We start from the raw sequence: 19717 nt of genomic DNA, 5'->3' as shown, positions 1-19717 counted from the left end.
ATGGCATTATTTTGAAGCACCTGTAGTTTGTTCAGGTTGCGTTCTGAAGAGCCGAGAAAGAGGGTATTGCAGTAGTCAATTTTTGAGAGCACTAACGCTCTGGCTAGTGTAATGCAGCTGGAGGGTGATAGGAAAGGTTTGCATGCGTTGATGAGCTTATTGGTGTAAGCTGTGGATGAGGCAGTGGCGTTCACCTGTCTTTTGAGTGAGAGAGTAGAGTCTAGATAAACCCCCAGGGTTTTAATTTCTTTGGCTACTGTGATTAGGTTACCGTCTATGTTGAAGGACGCGTAACGGGGGTCTAGTTTGTTTAGCCGTGGTTGGGAGCCGACAAGAAGGAGCTCAGTTTTCTCATCGTTGAGGCATAGACCGTGCTCTGCCATCCAGGCTTGGATCTCCAAGTAAAGGTTGTTGATTCTGGTGGAGTCCTCATCGTAGCACCCCGATAGGGTGATGAGAACCTGGGTATCATCAGCATAGTTTGTGTATGTGACACCTAGGTTATCTAGGCGGTCAAACAATAGCTTAGTGAAGATATTGTATAGGGTCGGCGAGACGCACGAGCCTTGAGGAACGCCGCAGGTAATGGGGACAGGGAGTGCTGATGCCCCCGGGGAGAAGACCCGGGTGGTTCGGTTGGCTAGGAAGGACTGGATCCAGGCAGTCGCCTGGTTAGAGAAGGCCGCTGAGGTCATCAGATGTTCCGTGAGGATCTGATGGTCGACGAGGTCGAAGGCAGCTGATAGATCTAGCAGTAGGAGAATGGCTAGATTACCCTTGTCCTTTGCCTCGTCCATCTGGATTTTTAGGTCCAGTAGGGCTGACTCTGTTCCATGCCTTGGCCTGAAGCCGGATTGTCTGAGACCCAGGAGGTTGTTGTCTTCCAGGTGCTTCTGTATTTGCAGGTAGGCCACTCTGTCTAAGATCTTTAGGATGTAGGGAACGGTGGTGATTGGCCTGTAATTAGTTGGGGTATTGGGGTCTAGATTAGGTTTTTTTAGAAGTGGCATGACCCAGGCCTCCTTGAGGCTGCTAGGCACTGAGCTTGATTTGAAGGATGCGTTGATGAGGGCTGTTATGAAGGGGGCCAGAGTGTTGGCGCCTTCTTGGATGATGGGAGCTGGGCATGAGTCCCCTTGGCATCTAGAGGGCTTGAGGCCCTTAATGATGCTTTCTACTTCTTTAGTGGAAACTGGTGAGAAGGAGAAGGGGGGGCAAGTGGACGTTTGAGGGGTGGTTGACGGTGGATGGTTTGTTTTTTTGGCTAGGTTGAGCTTTTTCTGTCCGATTTTGGATTGTAACATGGTGATTTTGTCTGCTAGGGCTTTTTGAATCCTCTCACACCAATCTGCATCTTTCACGCAGGTTTCAGCAAGTGTGGGGGGGGATTCGAGTTCCCTGAGGATGTTGAAAAGCTCTTTTGTTTTGGATTTGGCGCTCTCAATTCTGTTATCATATGTCTCTTTTTTGGCCTTGAGGATAGCAGTTTTGTAGGTGGTGGCAGCTATCGAGAGTTGAGTTTTGTTGGCGAGGTTGGGCGTTTTTCTCCAGGTGGCTTCTGCGGCTCGTTTGGAGTTTCGGAGGATTTTTAGCTCTGGTGTGAACCATTTGTTCATATGGGCTGCCGGTTTGGCTTTGGTGGGTTTGAGAGGAGCGATGGTGTCTATTGCTGATTCTATCGTTTTGTTGTAGAGGTCAGCAAGTTTCTCCGCATCTAGGTTGGCGTAGTTTGTAGGGGTACAGATATTGTTTATAAGTGGGCGGAGGTTTTGTAAGGTAATGTTGCGGTTGTTTCTGGTGAGGGTTTGGGGGACGGAAGGGGTTGGAGTGTTTGGTTGTGATTTCCCTTGGATGGAGAAGGAGATGGCGTGGTGGTCAGACCATGCAATTTGCTCGTTTTTTGTGATGGACGTAGAGCAGTTGAGATCCGCTAGCCAGTCCAAGGTCCTGCCTTTGTTGTGGGTAGGGTCTGTGATTCTGAGCTTGAACCCTAGTTGGGAGATGGTGCTTTCCAGGGAGAGCGCATTGGTATCGTTTGGGTCGCCGAGACCGAGGTTGAGGTCACCAAGTAGGATAGTTTGAGATCCTGTTTTGGTGTTGGTGGTCAAGAGGTCAGATATCTCTTCCTCAAATGTGGTGATGGGGCCTGGAGGTCTGTAAAGGAGGTGTAATAGTATGGTTTGTGTAGCAGAGAGTTGGAGCTTTGCTGACAGAAGTTCTGCAGATCGGAAGCTGGGCGGAGGGGTTGATCTAAGTCCAAGGGATGTTTTAGCGATGAAGGCTACTCCTCCTCCTTTACCTATGTCCCGGTCTTTCCTTAGTATTGAATAACCTTCTGGGATGGCGAGGGAAAGGGCTGGGCCTGCTGCTTGGTGCAGCCAGGTTTCCGTGATAGCCAGGAAGTGTAGGTTGTTGACAGAGATGAAGTCTGCGATATCTAGCGCATGGGCGACCAGGGAGCGGGCATTGACGAGGGCGCCCTTGATTAGTGGCTGTTCAGATGTGCTCAAAGGGGCTGTTTGGGTGATGTTCAAAATTTGAGCGGTGTTCGCTTGACTGTGTGTGGGATGAGAGGAGTGTCTTTTGGCGAGTGTCTTGGGGGTTATGAACCGAGAGCCGAGTCTCAGGTTTCTGTCTTGCAATGTGCATGGGTTCCAAGGAGTGGGCGGAGCAGCAAATCGGCGGATCCAATCTATGGGACTGAGGGCGTCAGGCTGGTCAATATGTTGGGCCTCCAAAAAACCCATAGTCGAGGTGTATGAGGGATGTTGGGTTGGGAGTGATTGTGGACAGTATGGTTATGTTAGTGCAGAGGCAGTATGGTCTAATGGAGGTGAGATCCAGGGGAACAGGCATTGTCTGGAGCAACAGCTTGCAACCCTTGGTAGCCCAGATGGGTTGGGCTACAACAACCATCAGCCCTCCGTAAGGTAGTCAATGGAGAGGGTTCATGGGGCTTATAGTCCAGCATATCAGTGGAGCCGCAGGTTGCGGACCCCTGGTCTTGCAGACGGAGTTCAAGTGCGGCTCAGTAGCAAACGAGTTGTCTAGTGGAGGACCTTTGATTCTAGTGATGGATGATTGGTCCAGTGGAGGAAGGCTTCTCCCATCAAATGAACTTGTATGTTCTACTGGAAAGGGGTGGGGTAGTGTATCTCAAACAGGGATTGTGGTCTGCCCATGGCCCAGTACTGTAGTTCAATAGACCATCGTGCTCTAATTCAATAGAGCATGGCTCATCAGAAGGGTTTCTTCTCATGGAGGGGCCGGTGAAATGTAGAAAGTCAGGGAGACGAGTCATTGAGTCAGTGCATGTCTAATGGAGCATGGTCGAGTTGCGAGCAATTCAGTAAAGTAGCTCTTTACTGGAGGAAAGATGGTCTACCTAGAGGGCTGTCATCCTTTCAGAGGTGGAGTGATCCTGCGGAAAATTGGAGATTTAGTCGGAGAGGGATAGTGGGGCAAGGTCTAGTGGCAGGGTTTGGCCCACTGGAAATGGAGCGGTCTAGTGGAAGTGTGAAGAAGTGAAACGGTCCAATCACAGAGGTTTACCCCAAAAGGAGAGTGTGAGGTCTAATGCAAGGCGTGTGCTGGTTAAGCCAGGAGCTCTTTGACACAGAAAAGCCAAGACCTAATGGTGGATTCCGTTGACTGTCATCTTGAGCCTCAGGCACCTCAGCTTGAGAAAAGTGTGGGCACTTAGAAGCACGTGCATCCCAATGTCCATTGGTTGAACAGTAAAGTGAACGTTGAGCAGAGCAGGCCACGTCCCATAAAGAGACGCCCAGACACAGGCAGGGCAGCTCTCCCAGAGGCTGGTGTTGGTGTGTTGGGCAAGCCACCCATTGTGCAAGGATTGGAGGCTACTCAGTGGACCATGGAGTTAGAAAATCCAAGAAAGTTAAAAAACCAGGGAGGCCAGTAACCTGCCCTGTGCTGCAAAGGATAGACGCTACACACTGTATCTCCTCCACAGAAGCTTGTCACTGTGACCTCCAGAGGTCCACTGCTGCAGATGGTCTCTGCTGCCTGGAGTCAGTAGCATGGAGTAGCTTCCAGCAGGCTATACAGGGACTGCGCGCGACCACTGTAGATGATGAGTGAGGACCAGGCTGGATACAGGTGCAGGTGGAATGCTGCCCTCTTCAGGTCAGGCAGTTACCTGCAGGAAATGGAGTTCCTGGAACAAAGAGAGAATCTGCCATGAGCACAATGCACATGAGGGAGAACGACTGCTCACCCACCCTACCCCCACACCCCTAGAACACTGAATAATATCCAGGGAAAAGAAGAGCAGCCAAACCAACATCCCAGGCAACCAGTCCCAGAAATGCAAAATTGTGAATAATAGGAAGAGCATATGACTATCCCTCCAAGACCAGGAACCAAATGCAACCTTGAATGCCCCTGAGCAATGGCACCTCTTCGTGTATGCCAACCTTGCATGCTCCAATGCTGAACAATGGCAACTCTTCGTGTATGCCAACCTTGAATGCCCCAACGCTGAGCAATGGCACCTCTTCGTGTATGAATGCCCCATCACTGAGCAATGGCAACTCTTCGTGTATGCCAACCTTGAATGCCCCAACGCTGAGCAATGGCACCTCTTCGTGATTGCCAACCTTGCATGCCCCAATGCTGAACAATGGCACCTCTTCGTGATTGCCAACCTTGCATGCCCCAATGCTGAACAATGGCACCTCTTCGTGTATGCCAACCTTGAATGCCCCAACGCTGAGCAATGGCACCTCTTCGTGATTGCCAACCTTGCATGCCCCAATGCTGAACAATGGCACCTCTTCGTGTATGAATGCCCCATCACTGAGCAATATCACCTCTTCGTGATTGCCAACCTTGCATGCCCCAATGCTGAACAATGGCACCTCTTCGTGATTGCCAACCTTGCATGCCCCAATGCTGAACAATGGCACCTCTTCGTGTATGCCAACCTTGAATGCCCCAACGCTGAGCAATGGCACCTCTTCGTGATTGCCAACCTTGCATGCCCCAATGCTGAACAATGGCACCTCTTCGTGTATGAATGCCCCATCACTGAGCAATATCACCTCTTCGTGATTGCCAACCTTGCATGCTCCAATGCTGAACAATGGCAACTCTTCGTGTATGAATGCCCCAACGCTGAGCAATGGCACCTCTTCGTGTATGAATGCCCCATCGCTGAGCAATGGCACCTCTTCGTGTATGAATGCCCCAACGCTGAGCAATGGCACCTCTTCGTGTATGAATGCCCCAACGCTGAGCAATGGCACCTCTTCGTGTATGAATGCCCCAACGCTGAGCAATGGCACCTCTTCGTGTATGAATGCCCCATCACTGAGCAATGGCACCTCTTCGTGATTGCCAACCTTGAATGCCCCAACGCTGAGCAATGGCACCTCTTCGTGATTGCCAACCTTGAGTGACCCAACGCTGAGCAATGGCACCTCTTCGTGTATGTATGCCCCATCGCTGAGAATGGCACCTCTTCGTGATTGCCAACCTTGAATGCCCCAACGCTGAGCAATGGCACCTCTTTGTGTATGAATGCCCCATCACTGAGCAATGGCACCTCTTCGTGATTGCCAACCTTGAGTGACCCAACGCTGAACAATGGCAACTCTTTGTGTATGCCAACCTTGAATGCCCCAACACTGAACAATGGCAACTCTTTGTGTATGCCTCATCGCAGCCGACTGGCAATGAACTTTGAATTCCCTGACCCTGCACACTCCGGGTTGCCTTCCTTTACCCCATCCTCACTCACAGGTAACAAGCTTGGCATGCTCTAGTTTGACCACTGTTAAAGTGTCCTGTGCACCCCATCGCAGGCCAATGGCAACTGACAGACATTGTTTGCCCCACTGACCCCAGAAAAGCTCCCTGACTCTTACGGGCATGATGAGAGGGCAGGATTGTGCAACTGGAGGACAGGAAAAGACAAATCAGAAAACCCCACTGTAGCCAGGGACTTCTTTCATAAGGTGGTACTGCGCCCTTCTGCTGTAGCGCGCTCCATGCTTCCTTACTGTTCTGTTCTGTCCACTAGTGCTACAGTACTCTACCATTATGTCCCATTTTTCCTGTACTGGTATACGTTTCCTTCTGCAGTTACTCTGTGGTTTGGGCCCTAGGGTTCATGCTATGTTGTACTGAGATGCTTTCCTATAGCTCCCTCTATGTCCATAGCCTGTCACCATCCTCTCAGAGGAGGTGTAGCAGTACCCCTCAGCACCCCTTCCTCCTGCACTGTACTAATGTCCTACTTGGTCCCCTCTCTTCTATAACTTGGTACTGTTCAGTAACTCCCTTTTTTGCTGCTGAACCGTGGTACTGTCCTCTTGCTGCTGTGGCATGGCACTGTGCCTCTAGTGCCCTATAACTGTGCTGTGGTGCCATCCCCTGGTATGGTACTCCCTGCTGCACTGTAATACACTTCCCAAATGCCCCTTTCTTGTTGCACTGGGGTCCTCTCCTTGGTGTCCCCCCTCCCGTTCTCTATACTGATTGTCCTTAGTATCCACTTCTTATACTGTGGCACTCCCCCTTAGTCCTCCCCCCTCTGCCCCTCTTGCACTGTGGTTCTATAATGGTGTGCAGGGGCCAGCAGCCTCTGTTGTTTCAGATGCTTTGGCCAACTACTCCTATCAGCCCTAGCCAGCTTTACCCAATGGTGAGCGACCTTAGGAGTCAAAGTCCAAACCATCCAGAGAGCCGCGGGTTGCAGACCACTGCTCGTGTTGTACTGGGGCACTGTCCCGCAGTGTCAACCTTAATGCTGCAGTATGGCACTGGGCTCCTAATGTCCCATGCTTGTGTTTACTGTGGTCGTATCCCTAGTGACCCCATTCATTGCTGCATTTTAGAACTAGCCTCTGAGGAAAGGAGCTGAATCTGTTTGGCCGAGAGGGGAGGTCGGTGGGTTTCTAAAATACTGGTTCACAGACTTGGGTTTCGGGTGGTGATCTTTGAAACAAATTCATAGAACCCAATAGAGCATTGCCGCTGAATACACAGACCTCTTTAAAGTTGTTTCACCCGAGCGAGAGGTGGGTGGGGCGTGAATAGGATGATGAGACAAGAGACCTATGGTAACAGAGATTACCATTCTGTGACGGGCATTGATATGAGGAAAAAGACCTGCCTAGAACTACCAGTATGAGCGAGCATTCCATGGGAGCCGCTGGCTACCCCCTCACGCCAGACTGCACAGCCTTCTCTCCTTGCCCCGGGAGGAATTCAAACACCTGCCTAGAACTTCCAGTATGAGCGAGCATTCCATGGGAGCCGCTGGCTACTCCCCCTCACGCCAGACTGCACAGCCTTCTCTCCTTGCCCCGGGAGGAATTCAAACACCTGCCTAGAACTACCAGTGTGAGCTAGCATTCCATGGGAGCCGCTGGCTACCCCCTCACGCCAGACTGCACAGCCTTCTCTCCTTGCCCCGGGAGGAATTCAAACACCTGCCTAGAACTTCCAGTATGAGCTAGCATTCCATGGGAGCCGCTGGCTACCCCCCTCACGCCAGACTGCACAGCCTTCTCTCCTTGCCCCGGGAGGAATTCAAACACCTGCCTAGAACTTCCAGTATGAGCTAGCATTCCATGGGAGCCGCTGGCTACCCCCCTCACGCCAGACTGCACAGCCTTCTCTCCTTGCCCCGGGAGGAATTCAAACACCTGCCTAGAACTTCCAGTATGAGCTAGCATTCCATGGGAGCCGCCGGCTACCCCCCTCACGCCAGACTGCACAGCCTTCTCTGCCTGGAACTACCAGTATGAGCTAGCATTCCATGGGAGCCGCTGGCTACTCCCCTCACGCCAGACTGCACAGCCTTCTCTCCTTGCCCCGTGAGGAATTCAAACACCTGCCTAGAACTACCAGTATGAGCTAGCATTCCATGGGAGCCGCTGGCTACCCCCCTCACGCCAGACTGCACAGCCTTCTCTCCTTGCCCCGGGAGGAATTCAAACACCTGCCTAGAACTTCCAGTATGAGCTAGCATTCCATGGGAGCCGCCGGCTACCCCCCTCACGCCAGACTGCACAGCCTTCTCTGCCTGGAACTACCAGTATGAGCTAGCATTCCATGGGAGCCGCTGGCTACTCCCCTCACGCCAGACTGCACAGCCTTCTCTCCTTGCCCCGTGAGGAATTCAAACACCTGCCTAGAACTACCAGTATGAGCTAGCATTCCATGGGAGCCGCTGGCTACCCCCCTCACGCCAGACTGCACAGCCTTCTCTCCTTGCCCCGTGAGGAATTCAAACGCCTGCCTAGAACTTCCAGTATGAGCTAGCATTCCATGGGAGCCGCTGGCTACCCCCCTCACGCCAGACTGCACAGCCTTCTCTCCTTGCCCCGGGAGGAATTCAAACACCTGCCTAGAACTACCAGTATGAGCTAGCATTCCATGGGAGCCGCTGGCTACTCCCCTCACGCCAAACTGCACAGCCTTCTCTCCTTGCCCCGTGAGGAATTCAAACACCTGCCTAGAACTACCAGTATGAGCTAGCATTCCATGGGACCCGCTGGCTACCCCCCTCACGCCAGACTGCACAGCCTTCTCTCCTTGCCCCGTGAGGAATTCAAAAACCTGCCTAGAACTACCAGTATGAGCTAGCATTCCATGGGAGCCGCTGGCTACTCCCCTCACGCCAGACTGCACAGCCTTCTCTCCTTGCCCCGTGAGGAATTCAAACACCTGCCTAGAACTACCAGTATGAGCTAGCATTCCATGGGAGCCGCTGGCTACCCCCCTCACGCCAGACTGCACAGCCTTCTCTCCTTGCCCCGTGAGGAATACAAACACCTGCCTAGAACTACCAGTATGAGCTAGCATTCCATGGGAGCCGCTGGCTACTCCCCTCACGCCAGACTGCACAGCCTTCTCTCCTTGCCCCGGGAGGAATTCAAACACCTGCCTAGAACTTCCAGTATGAGCTAGCATTCCATGGGAGCCGCTGGCTACTCCCCTCACGCCAGACTGCACAGCCTTCTCTCCTTGCCCCGGGAGGAATTCAAACACCTGCCTAGAACTTCCAGTATGAGCTAGCATTCCATGGGAGCCGCTGGCTACTCCCCTCACGCCAGACTGCACAGCCTTCTCTCCTTGCCCCGGGAGGAATTCAAACACCTGCCTAGAACTTCCAGTATGAGCTAGCATTCCATGGGAGCCGCTGGCTACTCCCCTCACGCCAGACTGCACAGCCTTCTCTCCTTGTCCCGAGAGGAATTCAAACACCTGCCTAGAACTACCAGTGTGAGCTAGCATTCCATGGGAGCCGCTGGCTACCCCCCTCACGCCAGACTGCACAGCCTTCTCTCCTTGCCCCGTGAGGAATTCAAACACCTGCCTAGAACTACCAGTGTGAGCTAGCATTCCATGGGAGCCTCTGGCTACTCCCCTCACGCCAGGCTGCACAGCCTTCTCTCCTTGCCCCGTGAGGAATTCAAACACCTGCCTAGAACTACCAGTGTGAGCTAGCATTCCATGGGAGCCGCTGGCTACTCCCCTCACGCCAGGCTGCACAGCCTTCTCTCCTTGCCCCGTGAGGAATTCAAACACCTGCCTAGAACTACCAGTGTGAGCTAGCATTCCATGGGAGCCGCTGGCTACTCCCCTCACGCCAGGCTGCACAGCCTTCTCTCCTTGCCCCGTGAGGAATTCAAACACCTGCCTAGAACTACCAGTGTGAGCTAGCATTCCATGGGAGCCGCTGGCTACTCCCCTCACGCCAGGCTGCACAGCCTTCTCTCCTTGCCCCGTGAGGAATTCAAACACCTGCCTAGAACTACCAGTGTGAGCTAGCATTCCATGGGAGCCGCTGGCTACTCCCCTCACGCCAGGCTGCACAGCCTTCTCTCCTTGCCCCGTGAGGAATTCAAACACCTGCCTAGAACTACCAGTGTGAGCTAGCATTCCATGGGAGCCGCTGGCTACTCCCCTCACGCCAGGCTGCACAGCCTTCTCTCCTTGCCCCGTGAGGAATTCAAACACCTGCCTAGAACTACCAGTGTGAGCTAGCATTCCATGGGAGCCGCTGGCTACTCCCCTCACGCCAGGCTGCACAGCATTCTCTCCTTGCCCCGTGAGGAATTCAAACACCTGCCTAGAACTACCAGTGTGAGCTAGCATTCCATGGGAGCCGCTGGCTACTCCCCTCACGCCAGGCTGCACAGCCTTCTCTCCTTGCCCCGTGAGGAATTCAAACACCTGCCTAGAACTACCAGTGTGAGCTAGCATTCCATGGGAGCCGCTGGCTACTCCCCTCACGCCAGGCTGCACAGCCTTCTCTCCTTGCCCCGTGAGGAATTCAAATACCTGCCTAGAACTACCAGTGTGAGCTAGCATTCCATGGGAGCCGCTGGCTACTCCCCTCACGCCAGACTGCACAGCCTTCTCTCCTTGCCCCGTGAGGAATTCAAACACCTGCCTAGAACTACCAGTGTGAGCTAGCATTCCATGGGAGCCGCTGGCTACTCCCCTCACGCCAGACTGCACAGCCTTCTCTCCTTGCCCCGTGAGGAATTCAAACACCTGCCTAGAACTTCCAGTATGAGCTAGCATTCCATGGGAGCCGCTGGCTACCCCCCTCACGCCAGACTGCACAGCCTTCTCTCCTTGCCCCGTGAGGAATTCAAACACCTGCCTAGAACTACCAGTATGAGCTAGCATTCCATGGGACCCGCTGGCTACTCCCCTCACGCCAGACTGCACAGCCTTCTCTCCTTGCCCCGTGAGGAATTCAAACACCTGCCTAGAACTACCAGTATGAGCTAGCATTCCATGGGAGCCGCTGGCTACCCCCCTCACGCCAGACTGCACAGCCTTCTCTCCTTGCCCCGTGAGGAATTCAAAAACCTGCCTAGAACTACCAGTATGAGCTAGCATTCCATGGGAGCCGCTGGCTACCCCCCTCACGCCAGACTGCACAGCCTTCTCTCCTTGCCCGGTGAGGAATTCAAACACCTGCCTAGAACTACCAGTATGAGCTAGCATTCCATGGGAGCCGCTGGCTACCCCCCTCACGCCAGACTGCACAGCCTTCTCTCCTTGCCCCGTGAGGAATACAAACACCTGCCTAGAACTACCAGTATGAGCTAGCATTCCATGGGAGCCGCTGGCTACTCCCCTCACGCCAGGCTCCACAGCCTTCTCTCCTTGCCCCGTGAGGAATTCAAACACCTGCCTAGAACTACCAGTATGAGCTAGCATTCCATGGGAGCCGCTGGCTACTCCCCTCACGCCAGACTGCACAGCCTTCTCTCCTTGCCCCGTGAGGAATTCAAACACCTGCCTAGAACTACCAGTATGAGCTAGCATTCCATGGGAGCCGCTGGCTACTCCCCTCACGCCAGACTGCACAGCCTTCTCTCCTTGCCCCGTGAGGAATTCAAACGCCTGCCTAGAACTACCAGTATGAGCTAGCATTCCATGGGAGCCGCTGGCTACTCCCCTCACGCCAGACTGCACAGCCTTCTCTCCTTGCCCCGTGAGGAATTCAAACGCCTGCCTAGAACTACCAGTATGAGCTAGCATTCCATGGGAGCCGCTGGCTACTCCCCTGACGCCAGACTGCACAGCCTTCTCTCCTTGCCCCGGGAGGAATTCAAACGCCTGCCTAGAACTACCAGTATGAGCTAGCATTCCATGGGAGCCGCTGGCTACTCCCCTGACGCCAGACTGCACAGCCTTCTCTCCTTGCCCCGGGAGGAATTCAAACGCCTGCCTAGAACTACCAGTATGAGCTAGCATTCCATGGGAGCCGCTGGCTACTCCCCTCACGCCAGACTGCACAGCCTTCTCTCCTTGCCCCGGGAGGAATTCAAACGCCTGCCTAGAACTACCAGTATGAGCTAGCATTCCATGGGAGCCGCTGGCTACTCCCCTCACGCCAGACTGCACAGCCTTCTCTCCTTGCCCCGGGAGGAATTCAAACGCCTGCCTAGAACTACCAGTATGAGCTAGCATTCCATGGGAGCCGCTGGCTACTCCCCTCACGCCAGACTGCACAGCCTTCTCTCCTTGCCCCGGGAGGAATTCAAACGCCTGCCTAGAACTTCCAGTATGAGCTAGCATTCCATGGGAGCCGCTGGCTACCTCCCTCACGCCAGACTGCACAGCCTTCTCTCCTTGCCCCGGGAGGAATTCAAACGCCTGCCTAGAACTTCCAGTATGAGCTAGCATTCCATGGGAGCCGCTGGCTACCCCCCTCACGCCAGACTGCACAGCCTTCTCTCCTTGCCCCGGGAGAAATTCAAACGCCTGCCTAGAACTACCAGTATGAGCTAGCATTCCATGGGAGCCGCTGGCTACCCCCCTCACGCCAGACTGCACAGCCTTCTCTCCTTGCCCCGGGAGGAATTCAAACACCTGCCTAGAACTTCCAGTATGAGCTAGCATTCCATGGGAGCCGCTGGCTACCCCCCTCACGCCAGACTGCACAGCCTTCTCTCCTTGCCCCGGGAGGAATTCAAACACCTGCCTAGAACTACCAGTATGAGCTAGCATTCCATGGGAGCCGCTGGCTACCCCCCTCACGCCAGACTGCACAGCCTTCTCTCCTTGCCCCGGGAGGAATTCAAACGCCTGCCTAGAACTTCCAGTATGAGCTAGCATTCCATGGGAGCCGCTGGCTACTCCCCTCACGCCAGACTGCACAGCCTTCTCTCCTTGCCCCGGGAGGAATTCAAACGCCTGCCTAGAACTACCAGTATGAGCTAGCATTCCATGGGAGCCGCTGGCTACCCCCCTCACGCCAGACTGCACAGCCTTCTCTCCTTGCCCCGGGAGGAATTCAAACGCCTGCCTAGAACTACCAGTATGAGCTAGCATTCCATGGGAGCCGCTGGCTACCCCCCTCACGCCAGACTGCACAGCCTTCTCTCCTTGCCCCGGGAGGAATTCAAACACCTGCCTAGAACTTCCAGTATGAGCTAGCATTCCATGGGAGCCGCTGGCTACCCCCCTCACGCCAGACTGCACAGCCTTCTCTCCTTGCCCCGTGAGGAATTCACACACCTGCCTAGAACTACCAGTATGAGCTAGCATTTCATGGGAGCCGCTGGCTACCCCCCTCACGCCAGACTGCACAGCCTTCTCTCCTTGCCCCGTGAGGAATTCACACACCTGCCTAGAACTACCAGTATGAGCTAGCATTCCATGGGAGCCGCTGGCTACCCCCCTCACGCCAGACTGCACAGCCTTCTCTCCTTGCCCCGTGAGGAATTCGAACACCTGCCTAGAACTACCAGTATGAGCTAGCATTCCATGGGAGCCGCTGGCTACTCCCCTCACGCCAGACTGCACAGCCTTCTATCCTTGCCCCGTGAGGAATTCAAACACCTGCCTAGAACTTTCAGTATGAGCTAGCATTCCATGGGAGCCGCTGGCTACCCCCCTCACGCCAGACTGCACAGCCTTCTCTCCTTGCCCGGTGAGGAATTCAAACACCTGCCTAGAACTACCAGTATGAGCTAGCATTCCATGGGAGCCGCTGGCTACCCCCCTCACGCCAGACTGCACAGCCTTCTCTCCTTGCCCGGTGAGGAATTCAAACACCTGCCTAGAACTACCAGTATGAGCTAGCATTCCAGGGGAGCCGCTGGCTACTCCCCTCACGCCAGACAGCACAGCCTTCTCTCCTTGCCCCGTGAGGAATACAAACACCTGCCTAGAACTTCCAGTATGAGCTAGCATTCCATGGGAGCCGCTGGCTACCCCCCTCACGCCAGACTGCACAGCCTTCTCTCCTTGCCCCGGGAGGAATTCAAACACCTGCCTAGAACTACCAGTATGAGCTAGCATTCCATGGGAGCCGCTGGCTACCCCCCTCACGCCAGACTGCACAGCCTTCTGTCCTTGCCCCGTGAGGAATTCAAACACCTGCCTAGAACTACCAGTATGAGCTAGCATTCCATGGGATCCGCTGGCTACCCCCCTCACGCCAGACTGCACAGCCTTCTGTCCCTGCCCCGGGAGGAATTCAAACACCTGCCTAGAACTACCAGTATGAGCTAGCATTCCATGGGAGCCGCTGGCTACTCCCCTCACGCCAGACTGCACAGCCTTCTCTCCTTGCCCCGTGAGGAATTCAAACACCTGCCTAGAACTACCAGTATGAGCTAGCATTCCATGGGAGCCGCTGGCTACCCCCCTCACGCCAGACTGCACAGCCTTCTCTCCTTGCCCCGGGAGGAATTCAAACACCTGCCTAGAACTACCAGTATGAGCTAGCATTCCATGGGAGCCGCTGGCTACTCCCCTCACGCCAGACTGCACAGCCTTCTCTCCTTGCCCCGTGAGGAATTCAAACACCTGCCTAGAACTTCCAGTATGAGCTAGCATTCCATGGGAGCCGCTGGCTACCCCCCTCACGCCAGACTGCACAGCCTTCTCTCCTTGCCCCGGGAGGAATTCAAACACCTGCCTAGAACTACCAGTATGAGCTAGCATTCCATGGGAGCCGCTGGCTACCCCCCTCACGCCAGACTGCACAGCCTTCTCTCCTTGCCCCGGGAGGAATTCAAACAGCTGCCTAGAACTACCAGTATGAGCTAGCATTCCATGGGAGCCGCTGGCTACCCCCCTCACGCCAGACTGCACAGCCTTCTCTCCCTGCCCCGTGAGGAATTCAAACAGCTGCCTAGAACTACCAGTATGAGCTAGCATTCCATGGGATCCGCTGGCTACCCCCCTCACGCCAGACTGCACAGCCTTCTCTCCTTGCCCCGGGAGGAATTCAAACACATGCCTAGAACTACCAGTATGAGCTAGCATTCCATGGGAGCCGCTGGCTACTCCCCTCACGCCAGGCTGCACAGCCTTCTCTCCTTGCCCCGTGAGGAATTCAAATACCTGCCTAGAACTACCAGTGTGAGCTAGCATTCCATGGGAGCCGCTGGCTACTCCCCTCACGCCAGACTGCACAGCCTTCTCTCCTTGCCCCGTGAGGAATTCAAACACCTGCCTAGAACTACCAGTGTGAGCTAGCATTCCATGGGAGCCGCTGGCTACTCCCCTCACGCCAGACTGCACAGCCTTCTCTCCTTGCCCCGTGAGGAATTCAAACACCTGCCTAGAACTTCCAGTGTGAGCTAGCATTCCATGGGAGCCGCTGGCTACTCCCCTCACGCCAGACTGCACAGCCTTCTCTCCTTGCCCCGTGAGGAATTCAAACACCTGCCTAGAACTTCCAGTATGAGCTAGCATTCCATGGGAGCCGCTGGCTACCCCCCTCACGCCAGACTGCACAGCCTTCTCTCCTTGCCCCGTGAGGAATTCAAACACCTGCCTAGAACTACCAGTATGAGCTAGCATTCCATGGGACCCGCTGGCTACCCCCCTCACGCCAGACTGCACAGCCTTCTCTCCTTGCCCCGTGAGGAATTCAAAAACCTGCCTAGAACTACCAGTATGAGCTAGCATTCCATGGGAGCCGCTGGCTACTCCCCTCACGCCAGACTGCACAGCCTTCTCTCCTTGCCCCGTGAGGAATTCAAACACCTGCCTAGAACTACCAGTATGAGCTAGCATTCCATGGGAGCCGCTGGCTACCCCCCTCACGCCAGACTGCACAGCCTTCTCTCCTTGCCCCGTGAGGAATACAAACACCTGCCTAGAACTACCAGTATGAGCTAGCATTCCATGGGAGCCGCTGGCTACTCCCCTCACGCCAGGCTCCACAGCCTTCTCTCCTTGCCCCGTGAGGAATTCAAACACCTGCCTAGAACTACCAGTATGAGCTAGCATTCCATGGGAGCCGCTGGCTACTCCCCTCACGCCAGACTGCACAGCCTTCTCTCCTTGCCCCGGGAGGAATTCAAACACCTGCCTAGAACTACCAGTATGAGCTAGCATTCCATGGGAGCCGCTGGCTACTCCCCTCACGCCAGACTGCACAGCCTTCTCTCCTTGCCCCGTGAGGAATTCAAACACCTGCCTAGAACTACCAGTATGAGCTAGCATTCCATGGGAGCCGCTGGCTACCCCCCTCACGCCAGACTGCACAGCCTTCTCTCCTTGCCCCGTGAGGAATTCAAAAACCTGCCTAGAACTTCCAGTATGAGCTAGCATTCCATGGGAGCCGCTGGCTACTCCCCTCACGCCAGACTGCACAGCCTTCTCTCCTTGCCCCGTGAGGAATTCAAAAACCTGCCTAGAACTACCAGTATGAGCTAGCATTCCATGGGAGCCGCTGGCTACTCCCCTCACGCCAGACTGCACAGCCTTCTCTCCTTGCCCCGTGAGGAATTCAAACACCTGCCTAGAACTACCAGTATGAGCTAGCATTCCATGGGAGCCGCTGGCTACTCCCCTCACGCCAGGCTCCACAGCCTTCTCTCCTTGCCCCGTGAGGAATTCAAACACCTGCCTAGAACTACCAGTATGAGCTAGCATTCCATGGGAGCCGCTGGCTACTCCCCTCACGCCAGACTGCACAGCCTTCTCTCCTTGCCCCGGGAGGAATTCAAACACCTGCCTAGAACTACCAGTATGAGCTAGCATTCCATGGGAGCCGCTGGCTACTCCCCTCACGCCAGACTGCACAGCCTTCTCTCCTTGCCCCGTGAGGAATTCAAACACCTGCCTAGAACTACCAGTATGAGCTAGCATTCCATGGGAGCCGCTGGCTACCCCCCTCACGCCAGACTGCACAGCCTTCTCTGCCTAGAACTACCAGTATGAGCTAGCATTCCATGGGAGCCGCTGGCTACCCCCCTCACGCCAGACTGCACAGCCTTCTCTCCTTGCCCCGTGAGGAATTCAAACACCTGCCTAGAACTACCAGTATGAGCTAGCATTCCATGGGAGCCGCTGGCTACTCCCCTCACGCCAGACTGCACAGCCTTCTCTCCTTGCCCCGTGAGGAATTCAAACACCTGCCTAGAACTACCAGTATGAGCTAGCATTCCATGGGAGCCGCTGGCTACTCCCCTCACGCCAGACTGCACAGCCTTCTCTCCTTGCCCCGTGAGGAATTCAAACGCCTGCCTAGAACTACCAGTATGAGCTAGCATTCCATGGGAGCCGCTGGCTACTCCCCTCACGCCAGACTGCACAGCCTTCTCTCCTTGCCCCGTGAGGAATTCAAACACCTGCCTAGAACTACCAGTATGAGCTAGCATTCCATGGGATCCGCTGGCTACTCCCCTCACGCCAGACTGCACAGCCTTCTCTCCTTGCCCCGTGAGGAATTCAAACACCTGCCTAGAACTACCAGTATGAGCTAGCATTCCATGGGAGCCGCTGGCTACCCCCCTCACGCCAGACTGCACAGCCTTCTCTCCTTGCCCCGTGAGGAATTCAAACACCTGCCTAGAACTACCAGTGTGAGCTAGCATTCCATGGGAGCCGCTGGCTACCCCCTCACGACAGACTGCACAGCCTTCTCTCCTTGCCCCGGGAGGAATTCGACCATCCGCACGGTGGGTGTGCGCTCGCCTGTCCGAAATGCACTGGCCAAAGTGAATGCATCTGCTGATAAAACTTAAACACTCTAATATATGAAGAATAAAATAGCCACCTTGAGTGAATTTAATTAACTTGATTAAGCATTATTGAACTAAATTGAAATTTGGAAAGCCATTTTTGGCAACTGGGAGTGCAGCCCACGCCGCTGGCTCATAGCCAAGGTCTTCTGAATGCCAGCAGGCTACCTCCCCTTCCGCTCCCAAGCTGCAATGGTCATCGAAAAGAAATACGCTCCCAAATCCTTCTTTTGCCACCATGGCGGCTATGTTGCCTTTCACATTTCTTTGCTTTTATGAACAGTCACACACTGCCTGCCCATTCATCAAAAGGGAATACGTTGGTTTTATTTCAGTTAACGATTTTAGGACCCCAGTTTGAACGCCAGGTGCTAATAGCGTTAAGCCCCTCATTCGGGGGCATGCTTGGGCGGCAATAGCCCTGAGCCCTCACTGAGTCCCTGGCTTCACTCTGGTTTAACGCTACAAAAGAATCCGTTGGAGGAGGGGGCAGGAGGTGCTGGAAAACTCATTTTATATGGATTGCCTTTGAAATGCTGTGTGAAATTGAAATTGCCCTGTATGGTATCCAGCGGTTTACACGGTTTAGGACCCGTCTTTCTGTGACACATATGTATTAAGCATGTGCCCCTCAGTGCATTAAGATCTGACACTACAGCTTCTCTTACAATTTCCAGAGCCTGACTGAAACGTACTTGTGATCAGGCCTTCTTAAACTGGGCTGCAAATTTATGGAACTCGTTCCCACCTCAATCCAGTGAATCTGAGAGCATGCTGTGACGAATCCAGGAACATTGTCACTGGTTCTCTGGAGAGAAGCTTCTCTTATGTGGCCACAGAAAGGCAGAAGCTACCTGACTCTGACCCTAGGGGTTGCTATCTGTTGGAGGACCACATACGGGAAGACCAACTCCAGAGAGGTAGGAAAACCATAGATCAAAATAAACTGGCAGTCATAGTTCCCCATGACACCCATACACCTTTACAACATACATGTATGGCTTATTGTAATGTGGAGGAAGAAATCTCAGGTTTTCCCAACTAATTGCCTTATCTACCCCCTCTGCCCCACCATTGTAGTACTGAGACGAGGAAGAGAGATGGAGCAGTGAAGATGACTAGAAGCGGTAAACCAACGCCGCGTTCTAGTCTTTGGAAACTTTTGACTTACGCTGGAAAGTTTAAAACTGCAACAGCTGATCGCAGTACAAGAGAGTGGCAGAGTCAGAGACTGTTGACAACCTTTGCCGACACCGACAGGGATGCCAGAAACCAGGAGATTAAGAGCAGTAGCGCAGAGGCTCAGACGGACGGTGTGAGGAGATACTGAACCGAAAGCAGCCTGCCGTCTAGTGACCGGGGGCAGCAAATGCCACCCCGGAGCGAAAGAAACCAAATGGAAGATGAACCAGCTGACAAGACGAGCACCGAGTCAGCGGACCGAGCGCAAAGCCGAAAAGGAGCTGCGAGGACCACCAGAGACCCCGGCAAGCCCAGGGAGACAGAATGGATTACCTGGGCATCTGAAAGTAAATGTTGCATCATGTTGATAACACAGAGAAAGAAATGAGAGTAATTAAAGGAACTGATACAAATGAGAACATTGTTAAAGAAGGGTCAGTGATCCAGTGTTCCAAAGGAGGGAATAATATATACGTGAACAGTGCCAAAAGTGGAATGAAAGCCCAAAACTTGAAAAGAAAAATTGATACACGTATGAACAAGAAAAGGGAAATTGACACATATGCGGACAATGCTGAAACGGGGTCGGAGACTCAACTCTTGGAAAGGGAAGACAAAGTAAATACTGACTTTATCAAAAAGGGGTCAGTGACCCAACATTGGAAAGCTATTGTGAAGTAGATGTAAGGAGTGAATGGAGTCCTGGCAGGATAGTGCTCCAGGTAAAAAGGGAGTCTGAGACTCACACCGAAGAGGGGAAGATAAGAAGTAAAGTGATATCCTGGCAGGAGAGGAAACCAGGAGTAAGAAGTGAAGCAATATCCTGGCAAGAGAGTAAACCAATAGTAAAATGTGAAGGGATATCCTGGCAAGGAAGTGAACCAGGAGTGAGAAGTGAAGTGATATCCTGGCAAGGAAGTAAACCAGGACTGAGAAGTGAAGTGATATCCTGGCAATGAAGTTACCAGGAGTGAGAAGTGAAGTAATATCCTGGCAAGGGATTAAACCAGGAGTGAGAGATAAAGAGATATCCTGGCAACGGAGTA

At 53.8% G+C, this 19717-nt stretch overlaps 1 protein-coding gene across 1 annotated transcript in view; it reads right to left on the bottom strand.

Annotated features, from left to right (window-relative positions):
* Nucleotides 1-4046: 4046 nt before the first annotated feature.
* The window catches only part of PGF (placental growth factor), a 148387-nt gene continuing 132716 nt past the window's right edge, over nucleotides 4047-19717 (bottom strand). Inside the window, exon 7 of the mRNA XM_069638065.1 lies at nucleotides 4047-4180. Within this exon, the coding sequence (XP_069494166.1) occupies nucleotides 4146-4180 (35 nt within the window). The 3' untranslated portion in view covers nucleotides 4047-4145. The remainder of the gene's footprint in view (nucleotides 4181-19717) is intronic.

The sequence above is a fragment of the Ambystoma mexicanum genome, chromosome 14 (assembly GCF_040938575.1).
Source record: "Ambystoma mexicanum isolate Mex_15411 chromosome 14, UKY_AmexF1_1, whole genome shotgun sequence".
NCBI classification, from domain to species: Eukaryota; Metazoa; Chordata; class Amphibia; order Caudata; family Ambystomatidae; genus Ambystoma; species Ambystoma mexicanum.
Note: the sequence above shows the minus strand (reverse complement) of the source record. Positions and strands in the feature narration are given on the sequence as shown.